Consider the following 13352-nt stretch of genomic DNA (forward strand, 5'->3'; position numbering starts at 1 on the left):
TCAAACAGCAAATTGGACCTACCGCTACCCCCTCTTTGGGCAACAAGCGGCAACCTCTCAAACCCTCCTTCCCGAAGCAGCCAGCAGGGACACAGGATTTTGTCGAAATAACCGTTCTGTGCGGTGATTGCGCACCGGTTCCCAGAGCGGCGACATTATACTTGCGCGGAGACTTGTTTCCGTTCGCTAGCTACAGAGATACCCGGGACAGAGTATAGATTTGTCGGTATAGTGGGACCACAGACAAAAAGGCCTGCGCAGAACCGCGTGTCCTGTGCATCGTACTTGCGAGAGAACGGGAAGAGAAGGCTCCCTTATGGGCCGAGTTGAACGGTGTCGTCCTAATTGCGAACAGTCCTTGTTGCGAACAGTCCTAATTGCGAACACTTGCTGCCTGAACAGGAATATACCCGAAGGGCTATGTCCTAATCGCGAGCACATTTTTCTGCCTTGGGACCTACAACTTTCTCTCACAATATTTAACATTTTTGTTTTAAAAAATGGGATTCAATTCCAGACTTGAGACATGTCAGTGTTTTGTTGGATCATAGAAAAGTCGACATGATTAAAGCAGTAGCGAAAGTATATATAATTTAATAATTAACGTGTGGCTCATTTTTTTATAGGAATACGTACTGGACACTTCATTTACAAAGCAGAATATCATGCATGATAAGTCAATCAGGATGGCTATTGTTGCTAGTCAAACCAGCTGTCTCTCTGCGTCACTATCTTATCTGTTTCTGAGAACAGGTTTTACAGTTTCATGTGTTCGCAATTAGGAGGATTTACGCTTTGTTCGCAATTAAGACTGTTCGCAATTAAGACTGTTCGCAATTAGGACACAACCGAGTTGAACGAACGGAGGCGAAGATGCGCGACGGCATTTGACCAAAGGTTCTTTTCTTTGTGATCCCTCTATAGTGCATGCGCAGTGAATACTTTCTATTATATCACATGGAGCACGTATCCCTTGTCTCTTGTTACTTCGGTATGAAATCCTTGTGTCACGTGTTGCCGGCCCCCGTGGCGGAGTGGTTAGCAAATCGCACTACGACGCCAGGGGTCCCGGGTTCGAATCCTGGCCTGGGCATGGATGTTTGCTAGTGTCCATTTATCAATTTCATCATGTCATCACTCATCCCAAAATTAGCCAAAAGTTTCACAAGAGGCGAAGTAAAATAAAGCAAATCACTCTCTCACTGTGTCGCGTGTCGCTTCGGTCTGAAAGCTCCCTTACAAACCAAGTTGAAGAGTACCGGGAGACCTTTACTTCCAGAGAAAAAGCACTGGTGGTGGTGGTGGTAGTAGTAGTTAGTGTGCGAATTAACGTGGAAGCTGCCGGGGATTTCCTCCCCAACTAACTAACTCCCTAGCCTTCTTAAACCCGAAGGTTCATGGCTGCAGCAACACAGGCCTTCCATCCTTCCCTATCTTGAGCAAGTTCTATATACTCTTTTCCATCTCTACCGATTTCCCTTAGGTCCATCTCAACGTTGTCCCTCCGTCTTCGTCTTGGCCTTCCTACAGGTCTCTTACCATCAGGTTTCCCAACAAGAATCCTGTAAACTCCTCTTTCTTCTCCCATTCGTGCCACATGGCCTGCCCACCTAAGTCTTCTTGATTTAATTATTCTAATAATATCTGGACATGAATACAAATTATGTAGTTCTAAATTATGTAACCTTCTCCACTCACCTGTTTCCTCTTCCCTTTTAGGTCCAAAGATTTTCCTAAGGATCTTATTTTCAAATACTCTCAATTTATGTTCCTCTTTCAATGTAAGGGACCAAGTTTCACATCCATATAATACTACAGGCAAAATTACTGTTTTGTAATTTTGGATTTCCTCCCCACATAAAGAAAAATTATCGTTGTCAAAATAAAATTATTTTTATCCCTGCCAGGGATATTTTTATTCCCCTCAAAGGAAATGAGATCGAAACCATGTAAAGTGTAAATCACCAACTCTGAGACCTGTAAACAAACCGTCTCACCGATTCGATGCATCACTCCACGTCAGACCTTCCCGCAAGCATAGCGTACCATACCCCGTTCGGTTTAGAAATATTGACCCTGGCAGGCCTTGTCAGCTCCTGCTCAGAATGTGTAGAATAAGCTTTCTACAGGAAATGGTAAGAACACTGGCCTTTGGCAAGAGGTGACGAGAGGCCAAGCGAGGGTTTATATACGTGCGCATGAGAGCGACACGAGGCCTTTTAATCTGGAATCATCGGAGAAGCAGGAGCTACTGGTCTTATTTCTAAACCGAACAGGGTAAGCTAGTCTACACCCATTCTGCCATTTGCATTGCTCACTTCAGTCTAGAAACGAATCATGAGTCTATTTTAATGAATTGTTAGATATTTGTACCTGCCCGTTCAGGGCTGTCTCTACCATCAACTAGTTCTAATAGTACATCCCTATTTAAGATCCCGCGTTCAGAGGAACGCTACGTGGTGGATTGATGCGGTCATTTTCATTTTCTTTTGGAAATGAAAAGCGTCATGCCTTGTTTTCCTAAACAGACATGAAAATTGAAAGGATAGGCATCGTAGTGAAGTTGCGGAATTTTTATTCATTTATATAATTTGAAATAAACGAAAATTGAAAGGATAGCATCGCTACGTAGTGGAGTTGCGGATTTTTTTCATTTATTTCACTCTGAAATAAATGAAAATTGAAATTTGTTAAATAGTGACATGTCAGAATTGTTTTTTTTCTTCGCGAATCTTTATTTTTGGGGAAAGCTGCGTAGCACGCAGTTTTAATGTTAATGATGGTTAATGTCGATAATCAGCTTTAATTCAGTCCTTACCCACCACACCCACCCAATAGGCTAATCACCCGCTGCATTAAAGCACATTACAATGCGGAGGAAACGAAAATAGAATGTTTCCTTTGGTAGCCACGGGCAATGAGGCAACAGCTCTGCGCTCTTGCTTCGTCGCGGTTTTCCGCGTCGGTGCGATGTGGCATAAGGTACGTCCGTCATTCCGCGCGCCGGAAGGTTCGATGTCGGACGTTCGAGTGTCATATTCCGCCCAGAATTTGGCCAGCCCGGGCATGTCTACCGACGAGCCCTTGTCATTCCGCTCCTAGTAACGCCGTGGTTCGCTCGAACCCGGTACCTTCGGTCAGGCCCTGATGGCTATGACAAAACTACCACCTGGGAAATTTTCATCAATTCCCAGGATTTTATCTAAATTTTGAAAGTGGCACTTGATTTTGATGACCCTTGTTTTTGCAGTAGTCTCTTGAACAATTTGGTATTTTTTTTAACGTAAATTTGGTGCGTGACTTATGATATTTCGGCTATAAACGATACGACTCAATCACACCATGGTGTGTGTACTTAGTGGGTCACAGCAGAGAGTATTGCTGAAGTTAATTGTGTTTTAATTAATTAAAGTCCTTTAAAGTTTCAATTTCATATATATTTTTAAAACAGACCGTAACTTGTTAATGATCCGAAAAGTAACGCCGTTTGTGTTTATGTGTTTTAAGTTAAACTGTTAAAGATTATCGCAAGGAGGGTATTTAATTTTATCACGTATAGTTTTGAAATGCACAAGGATCAGTGGTCGACTCACTCGTAATTTAAAATGACTGAAATCTCCTCGCCCCGAAGATGGGAGCCTTGGTACTAATAATTGTAGTGCAAATTGATAAGGAGATAGTCGAGAGAATACACGAGTCAGTCGCAGAGCATTTTTATTTATACCTTGTTTAAGGAATATTTTTTTTACTAAAGTAAAGTTAATATGTGAAAAACGAAACGCTAATTATATTTCTAGGAATAGAGGAGCAATTATATGTCCGCTACTATACGCTGGCGTAAGTAGTAAGAGTGACGCTACCATTCGGCTAGAGTATAACCCGCTCGTTGATTCAATGTTCTAGCTAAGGGATAATAATAGGTGTTTTTAGTTGTACGCGCAGAAATACCGGTAGTGAAATATAAAAGAGTGCGCAAGTGTTTATATATATGTTTTAAGGAATAGAGGAGCAATGATGTCCGCTACTAAAGGTAGTAAGTGTGACGCTCCCTTCCATTAGTTTTAAGGTTAATTATGTCTTCCCCTACGAATTAATTGTGTACACAGAGGTACCCGTAGCAAGAGGAATGACACTGTCATTGTAGCGCAATGACATAAGAATGACTTAGTCTGCATGACTTTTAGTTTGTTAAAACACCATAGTTAGGCGTAAGCCAACTTGTAATGAAAAGTAGAACGAGACGTAAGCGGTATTCAAGGCGTGGAGTATTTCACATATTAACGAGATTATTTTTGTTATTATCCATATATTTATTGTCTCCTTCAGCTATTTATTAAAGGATAGCTTAATATTCCTCCTTTTGCGTTTTCTAGCTTTGAATTTTAAATACCTTAAATTTCATGTGTATTTATATTATGATATTTATATTTCAAGTTACGGCATTCCTTAATGTTTAAATAAACACTCTTCAGCTTTATTCAACAGATTTCGTGTGGTTATTTAATCGCATCGCAAATCACTAAATCACTAAATAGCGATAAAAGTTAAAAAGGTTGTTTAAATTAAGGCAAAACTGGTTGTCATTTTTTTTTTCATTAAATAACGATGAAGTATTGCGAATAGTATAATCAATCAAGCCCTCCCCTTAGGTATAATCACGTTTACATTCCGTCAGCTTACGATAGGTTTAAACACGCAAGTTTAATCTCTGCACCGAAAGCACGATTCATTCGTTGTTTTCCTTTTGTTCCTTCGAACTCAGGATATGTGCAGTCGCAAGACTCAAGTCCAGGATCTTCCTCCCATGTAAGTCGCCAGATTTCCGTGCGGAAATTTTCACATTCGAGTTAGCGGAAGAAACATATCTTATTTCAGTCTCGGAGAGAGAGAATTTGATGACACATTTTTTTTTTCGTCGAGTGTCGGGATGGATGCGGAATTTGTTGTAGATGAACTTTACACTCCTCAGCTGGCTTCGGCAATGAAATTCCTAGTCTCCAAACGAGGTGTGAATAATAGCCTCTTCAAGGGCGCTTATTTATGCGACGTTTTCTCGTTCCTTCAGAATTTTCAAAAGTTTCCCAAATGAACTTTAATTACCTCTTACAGATTAATTTCATGTTAATCTTCGTAAAGTAGGTAATAGCGAGTAATTGTGCTTATATTTTAATCTCCCACACGTCATAGACTTTAGTTGAAGTAATATCATACGAAATCCTATAATTTTCTCCCGGCCCGGCGTCATGATGTTCATTTACGGTTCCGTTTCAATTTTTTTTCCTAAGGCGACCATAAAAAGTAGTTTTTGTTTACCTTATTAGGCTAAAACCTCAAAAGAGTGGATTTAGACGCTTACAGTTGTCATGGGTCAAGTGTAATCTCTTACGCGGCGAGCATTTATGCTAAGTGACAAAGAAAATACACGGCGGGCTATAGCATGACGTAGAGAAGTTTTTCCTCTTTTCTGTTTAACGCAATGCCTTATATATTTTTCTTTCCTTTATTCTCAGAACCGTAAATTTACTTCACAGATAGCCAAGAAATGTTTTCTAAATCAATAACCCAGATTAGTTTTACCTTTGAATTTACATTTTACCTAAGAGAGACAAATGCGCCCCCCCCCCCCTATTTTGCCGACGGTTTCAGACCGGTCAAGGCAACCTCTTAAGGTCACACCCGGGATGTTTATGGTTTGCTTTGAGCAATTTTAATTTGATTTTTTTGTTTGGTTAGTATTCTAAACCGTTTTTTTCCATTTTTCTCCGTTTATTTAGATCAATTTGTTTCATGAAATATTTTTGTCCCATTTTCCCGTTACTATTATCCTATTACTAATTTGGAACTTCATTTTAACTGTTTATTTATGCTATACGTCAGGCGTATGCAAGCACAAACCAACCTCGACTAGTGACCGTTAACAATGCCGTCACTATGTCGCCTTGATTTAGTCATCCATTTTATTATGTACCTTACGTAGTTAATGATCTTAACGTCATTGGAGCCATGTCATTTACTCTTTTATTATATCTTCGTGATCCCGAATTTACTTGTGGCTAGGTCCGTTTTAACAGCTGTGACGTTACCAAATTTTGGGTTAATTATTTTTTTTTCGTCAGTTCCTCATTTTTACAATGCTTTGACACTTCTGACATGATATTAATGGATTTCGTCGGGTTATTTTTCTGATACCAGGGGATATATTTGATACCATTTACATACTACTTTTATATATTTATCAATATTTAAACCTAGATATTTTCGTTCATTTTATTGTATAATGATCATGTCCCAACAAAGGGCATTTAGTGCCATGTCATAACTTTAGTTTTATATTGCACATTATTTTATATTTTGGGAGAAGCCAGGGGCTATATATATATATAATTTAGTCAATATATACATATATTACTTTTGATGAAGTCAGATTTTTCATTTTAATGGTGTTCCAGTGTTACGGCGTCAAATGACATTTTCCGCCTTTTATTTTATTTAGCCTTCATTCAAACTTTGTTTTATAATCTATATCACTTATTTGGACAGTTTAGTTTATTTTTACTTATTTTTACTCATGATTTTCACTTGCCTATAAAAGACGATTACTTTACACATTTTTTATTTCCTTTTAATATTGAATGACTGTGAGCAATGTAGTTTATTCCTATGTCCAACCTGTTTCCTCCCCTGTTCGGGAATTCCACGAGTTCAAGGAATTTCGAAAGTCGCCCAGCGATTTTTTTTGAGGCCGCAAGAAGAACGCATTCCTGAAGGCTTTGGAGCCCACCAGCCTCCTTTGGTTTTCAGCGGTGTATGTCACGTAGCAGCACCCAAAATCCTATTCCAAGTGACATCCCAGGACTGGAACAGCGTCAGAAACATCAGAAGAAATGTCATCTTACAGAGCAAACCCCCCCCCACGAATCTAACCCCCTTAAGAAGAAGCATGAACATCTTTCATGTACATCGTCCCCTTTTGCTCTGTAAGGCCAGGCAATGTCCTTCACCACATATTGGAACTTTCCGGGTACAATCAACGACCCAAATGTGTTGGGACCCAGCCCTGTGGATCAGCAACCTGCCAGGACACCTGTGACGTTTCATCCTACCAGTGGCCATAATTACTGTATGCAATGGCGTCTGCTGTGAACTTTCGGGGGCCTATCCTCACATCCCCCCAGTGTTCGCCATTGGACAAGGCATATTTTTGGGGCTTGGAACCGCTACTTGGAGTGGCTTCCAATGGACTACCCTGTGTTCGCCCGCCCCACGGCCACGTCTTTTCATCTGACCTTTGCTGCCCAGTATTCCGGAACTTTCCACACCGGGATTCGACTCCGGTCCCCCAGTGAAAATGATCGGTCAAGGACCGTGTATGTCACAGAACAGTGCTTCGTACCCCAGGACTCCGGGGTTGGAATGTATTTGGATTGCTCTGCCGTCTCATTTCTCAGGTCATAGTGTGCACACATAGTGTGCTAAGAACGTCAGTGGCAAGTGCAAACATAACCTTCATCTATTTTTTAATCTTCGTGTGGTTGTGCGCAGTCCAGTGGAGTTTGGTGTTTACCACGGTCTTTTACTCTCGCCTCGAACTGTCATCCTGATGAGGCGGAAGATTGCGAGCATGCGGCATTAAAGTTCTCATGGATTACGTGTGGTGCTTGGTTAGCATTTGTTTAGGGGCCAGTCGCATGTATCGCATTACGCTGCAGTGTGTTGAACTTTCCGCTGACTCCACGGACCTGCGAACAACACTTTATATCGCATGTTGACCACCGTCAGCATTGTTGATTACGAAAGACTCTTCCAGCGTGTGGCTAATGAAAACAAAAGACTTTCTTTCAGCTTTCAAGCTTGAGCTTAATTCTGTTAATTTTCGGTGAAGGGTCTCCGACATTTTTTTATTATTTTATTTTATGTAACCTTTTTTTTTTCTCATGTAATAAACAAAAACCTTTTAAATTTTGGTGAATGGCAGAAGGTTCAATTTAAACCTTTCATTATTACAATTTCAATTTTGGAAATTGTTTCGCAAGAGGGGGTGTCGTACCATACCCCGTTCGGTTTAGAAATATTGACCCTGGCAGGCCTTGTCAGCTCCTGCTCAGAATGTGTAGAATAAGCTTTCTACAGGAAATGGTAAGAACACTGGCCTTTGGCAAGAGGTGACGAGAGGCCAAGCGAGGGTTTATATACGTGCGCATGAGAGCGACACGAGGCCTTTTAATCTGGAATCATCGGAGAAGCAGGAGCTACTGGTCTTATTTCTAAACCGAACAGGGTAAGCTAGTCTACACCCATTCTGCCATTTGCATTGCTCACTTCAGTCTAGAAACGAATCATGAGTCTATTTTAATGAATTGTTAGATATTTGTACCTGCCCGTTCAGGGCTGTCTCTACCATCAACTAGTTCTAATAGTACATCCCTATTTAAGATCCCGCGTTCAGAGGAACGCTACGATAGAACTCGCCATGTTGAAAGTGGTACTACTTCCTTGCTGTTTACATGATTATTTTTAGAAAATAACCAAACTAACTCTCTAGCCTTCTTAAACCCGAAGGTTCATGGCTGCAGCAACACAGGCCTTCCATCTGTCCCTATCTTGAGCAAGATCTATATACTCTTTTCCATCTCTACCGATTTCCTTTAGGTCAATCTCAACGTTGTCCCTCCATCTTCGTCTTGGCCTTCCTATAGGTCTCTTACCATCAGGTTTTCCAAGAAGAATCCTGTGTACTTCTCTTTCCTCTCCCATTCGTGCCACAAGGCCTGCACCTAAGTCTTCTTGATTTAATTATTCTAATAATATCTGGACATGAATACAAATTATGTAGTTCTAAATTATGTAACCTTCTCCACTCACCTGTCTCCTCATCCCTTTTAGGTCCAAATATTTTCCTAAGGATCTTATTTTCAAATACTCTCAATTTGTGTTCCTCTTTCAATGTAAGAGACCAAGTTTCACACCCATATAATATTTAGAAAATAACCAATGTTATAAAATATCATTACGAACACAAATCTCTAAACTCATTGAAAGTTACAATGCATATTCCTACAAAATGTTCACACTTATCTTGCCTTGCCATGTCACCAAGTTATTTTACGAAGTGCACTATATTTGGCGGAACAAAAATCGTTATTAGGATGCTTGTCAAAGTTTCTAACCGCAATAAATTTACGAACTTTCTATGTCTTGTTTTGATCATCATCATCAATATATTTATTGGACTTACAGCATTGCATATGGCTGTTTATGTCCATTATATATTTTATTTACATAAGATACAATTTACATAATATCTACAAATAAATTTCAATTACACTCCTATCTATATCAAACCTTAGAAATATACATTACCATGTTATATCATTTTGTCTAAAAAAATGCAAGTAAAATATATTCAATTCGTGCAAGAAAGAAGCCAAATTTATGGGAAATGATTCTTCTTCTTCTTCTTTTTTTTGTCCCTGTCAGCATTATCTTGTCGACTTTGGACATCGTTATTGTTTTTTTTTATTTCTTTTAATGTTTTCTTCTAAAGTTGGTAGTTAGTCTCACAAATTAATCGGAATCACAAATATATAACAATTATTATAAATAATTCACTTTTTTTTTGTCCATTTTGCTGTTTCTTAAAAATCACTTTATATTTCAAGTCTACATTTTCGAGAATATGCATACAGCAAATGATTACTGGTGCAAAGAGTTAACCAATAAAGGTGAAGCAATAAGTAGAAAAGTAAGATCATTGGGTTTAAAGTGAGACGTCATTTTCGGCAGCGTATCCCATACTACAAATTGGCCGTTGTTTTACCTTACGTAATGAATCCTGTAACAACGCTGGATTTTCATGTGGATTATTTTACTTCTACGAGTTTGCAATGCTTTCTGCATGCACGTGGTTTTGTTTACAGAAGGTCTCAGGATACTTCTAATAACCTTGGTCTCAGGGTTGGTGATTTGGACTTTAGTATGCCATTTCTTTACTAGGTAACAAACACAATTGAAAAATTATCCGTGTCCATTAATGGTCCAGTCGAAAAGTATGCGGCCTTGTGGAATAAAGGAGGACACCATTCTGAAATTGACCAACCTTACCGAGCAGATGCAACAGCAGGCTGTTTTCCACTTAAGTTTCCATGCCCATGATATTGATATTTTAAATGTATTAAATTACTCACAAGAAACTTGTAGGTAGGTTAAATGGACATTAAATTTGAATTTGTAAATATAAATATGGTGAAGTTTTCGGTGTTGCTAGTTCGATAGCTCTTTTTGAGTATGAATTTGGGTTTTCTTAGAATGTAAATATACTGTTTCTAAATTACGTGTAAATGTTATCATGAGACACTTAGGTTAGAACCAATGTTCTATGGTACAATGGGATCCATGAGTATTACCGTGCAAATTGTCCATGACTATTTTCATTAATTTTTCTCTTACGTTCTGTGTGTTTTTGAGCAATGGATTTTTATGTATGCTGGTGCAGAAGTTGTCAACAATTTGTTTTGAGTTTTCTTTTAATTCTTGAAGCTCTGATTGGGTCAAATAAAGTGCACGAACATGGTGATGGACAATTTGGACGGTAATAGTCATGGATCCAACTGTACTTAGAACCGCAAGAGAATAGTTTAGTTTACTAACTGGTAAAGATATGCAAATTTGCATACCCAAAAAAAAAAAACTTACCCCCGAAATGAAATCACATATACGCCACTGAGTGGGCATTCCCTTCAAAACAAAAAGCTTAATTCGCACAGTGATAGTAGTGATAATAATAATAATAATAATAATAATAATAATAATAATGATAATAATGATAATATACTACTATAATATTACAGTATGCCTTACCCCATTTATGGAATGAATGCAGTAACACAGAAGTATGACCAACACTATATTCTTCATCATAATTTCCCCTTACAAGAACACCTGGTAATTTATTTTACAAGAGTGGTTGGTCCAAATACGGTTACTGTATATATACGCGTGTGTGTGTGTATGTGCAGACGACAACAATTATTTGTTGGGGTTGAAGAAATACAGCGACTACAATAGCAGCTTCCTGTTTGTCCACAATAACCTTTGTTATTCCCCATAATAAAATTACTATTCAGTATGCTCTTGCGCATGGAAACTATATATTTAGAGATTGTCGCATCTAGTTTTTTATAATCTCGCGGATGTTTAAGTGTGGGAATCAAGCAGACATATACTTGAAATATATGTTCATGGGCATGAACACACAAATATGTTTTTTTTTTAATAAAGTTGATTCTATGTTCGGTAAGTATAAACAGGATGAAGAAATAAAACACATCCTGTGATGTGATCACCAAGGAAAGTACAAATGGTTTACACTATACTAACTCTCTCTAAAATCCTAGGGTGTTAGGAAAAAGGCACATAAGTCACAAACTGTGATTTTGTGTTGTTTTCATTTACGACACACTGACTCAAATAAATTATTATCAGTATAATTTTATATTGGGCATGTGAAGATTGTAAACAGCGATGATCCAATATGTATATCATGTCTGTATTGTTTGCTATTCAAAATATACACATACATAGCTGTCTACTATAAAATTGCATTTTTTCACTGAATTTCTGTGTCCCGAAAACCCTACAATCAGCCCCGTAGCTAGGATTTTATTTCGGGGGGCTCATCCCTAATCAGTAGGGGCTATCATTGTCATTTTACAAAAATAACTGTTATAAGTCATAAAAATATACCCATTTTAATCCAAATTTATTGTTATTATTATTATTACTTTAATTATTATTATATAAATGAAGATACTTTGCTACTCGATCCATCGTATGAGTGAATATCCAACAAAACTGTTGTTCATTATTTTTCTTACATTTTGTGCAGATAATGTACTGAAATTCATAGTTATTGAATCTTGGTATTAACATTTGCACATTCCATTAAAAAAAAGGCTTTAAAATTTAGGGGCAAATTTTACTCATAAAGTTTATATTGTGTGACCGGTTACAAAGAAAAGTATAAATTTTGGAATCTGTGGATCTTTTTATTATTTGGATAAAATGGTAGAATATTAAAATATAACCTGGTTCCTCTATTATACACTAAACTTTTTTCGATCTAATGTTTAATTCTGCAAAGGAAGTAAAATTAATTACCACTATACACTATTTAAATTAGATATTTGTAGGATTTCGGGGGGCTTCAGCCCCACTAGCCCTCTCCCTGGCTACGTGTCTGCCTACAATTATATCTAGAAATGAATTATTTGAGTAGGATTCCGTGCATCCCGTTCTATCTCTATCTTGCTTTTGATGTTGACAGCAAACTATGGATCGTTGTTCTGTTCTCTTTCATATTCGAGTTCGACGTATCGTTCTTCAAATTTCAGAACCACATTCAATTTTTCATTATCTCTTTTTCCACGTCTAGTTTGGTTGTACAAATTACGGGAATATAATGTAATGTAAGAAGGAGGGGAAAGTGGAAAATGTTGCCTGTCGCTAGCCATCTTTTTAATGTTGGTTAATCATAGTTTCTGTCTAAGGAATACTTTTACACTGTGGAGTCTAAAATATGATACGGTGAGCATCTCAAAATTAATGGTATCCCAGAGTATACTCCATAATAATAATATATGGATTGGATGATGTGCAAGGGATCTTTCTTCGCGCCGACATAGCAAGTCTATTTTCCGTTTGAAGCTCACTTTATACACAGATAGGCTAATCGGGAATGGACCTACGGTTTAAAGTGGGATCCGAACCATCCGGCATAGAACCTGGAACCCTTAAGCCAGTCTCACACGACAGTTAGGTACGTCCTCACTTCGCCATCGACTTCTAGCTTCGTTACTTAACGGTCGTGTGAGAGCTTTCTCTTATTCAGTTCCCGACAGAATTAGAAACCGTCTCTAAATCCATCGTTAATACCATAGAACTACCAATCAGAATTGAGAAGCACACTGGCGACTGACCAGCTGAAGTAGGAAGTAGAAGAAGAAGAAAGGCAATAGATATTCGACTGTTTATTCAAATAAATGATTGGGGCGAATATTTTATTTGTTGAGTGAAGAATCTACTAATTATTATTGTTTAAAATAAATAGTTCGTATGTCTAAATTTCGTACTGTGATACTGTTATTTTATTTTCACAACTGACGTGAATACTATTTTGAAGTAAACACTGAAGAGCCACATACGTATGTATGTTGTCTGGCTGTAATAGACTGTGCTGTGTGTAGCATCGCAATAAATCAATCCGCTAGTGTTGTAATGATTCTGTATAAGTTATGAATTGTAATTAGTTCTTCATGGACTCCAAAGTAAATTTCACAATAAGTATTTTAGGAGCA

The 13352-nt window shown here is 38.1% G+C and overlaps 1 protein-coding gene across 1 annotated transcript in view; it reads right to left on the minus strand.

The window, feature by feature from the left end:
• LOC145991327 (uncharacterized) overlaps nt 1-10983 on the minus strand; it is a 60568-nt gene extending 49585 nt beyond the window's left edge. Inside the window, exon 1 of the mRNA XM_083127332.1 lies at nt 10858-10983. Coding sequence (XP_082983458.1) covers nt 10858-10917 — 60 coding nt within the window. The 5' untranslated portion in view covers nt 10918-10983. The remainder of the gene's footprint in view (nt 1-10857) is intronic.
• Nucleotides 10984-13352: the final 2369 nt, after the last annotated feature.

Source organism: Lepisma saccharinum, chromosome 1 (assembly GCF_977018435.1).
Source record: "Lepisma saccharinum chromosome 1, izLepSacc3.1, whole genome shotgun sequence".
NCBI classification, from domain to species: domain Eukaryota; kingdom Metazoa; phylum Arthropoda; class Insecta; order Zygentoma; family Lepismatidae; genus Lepisma; species Lepisma saccharinum.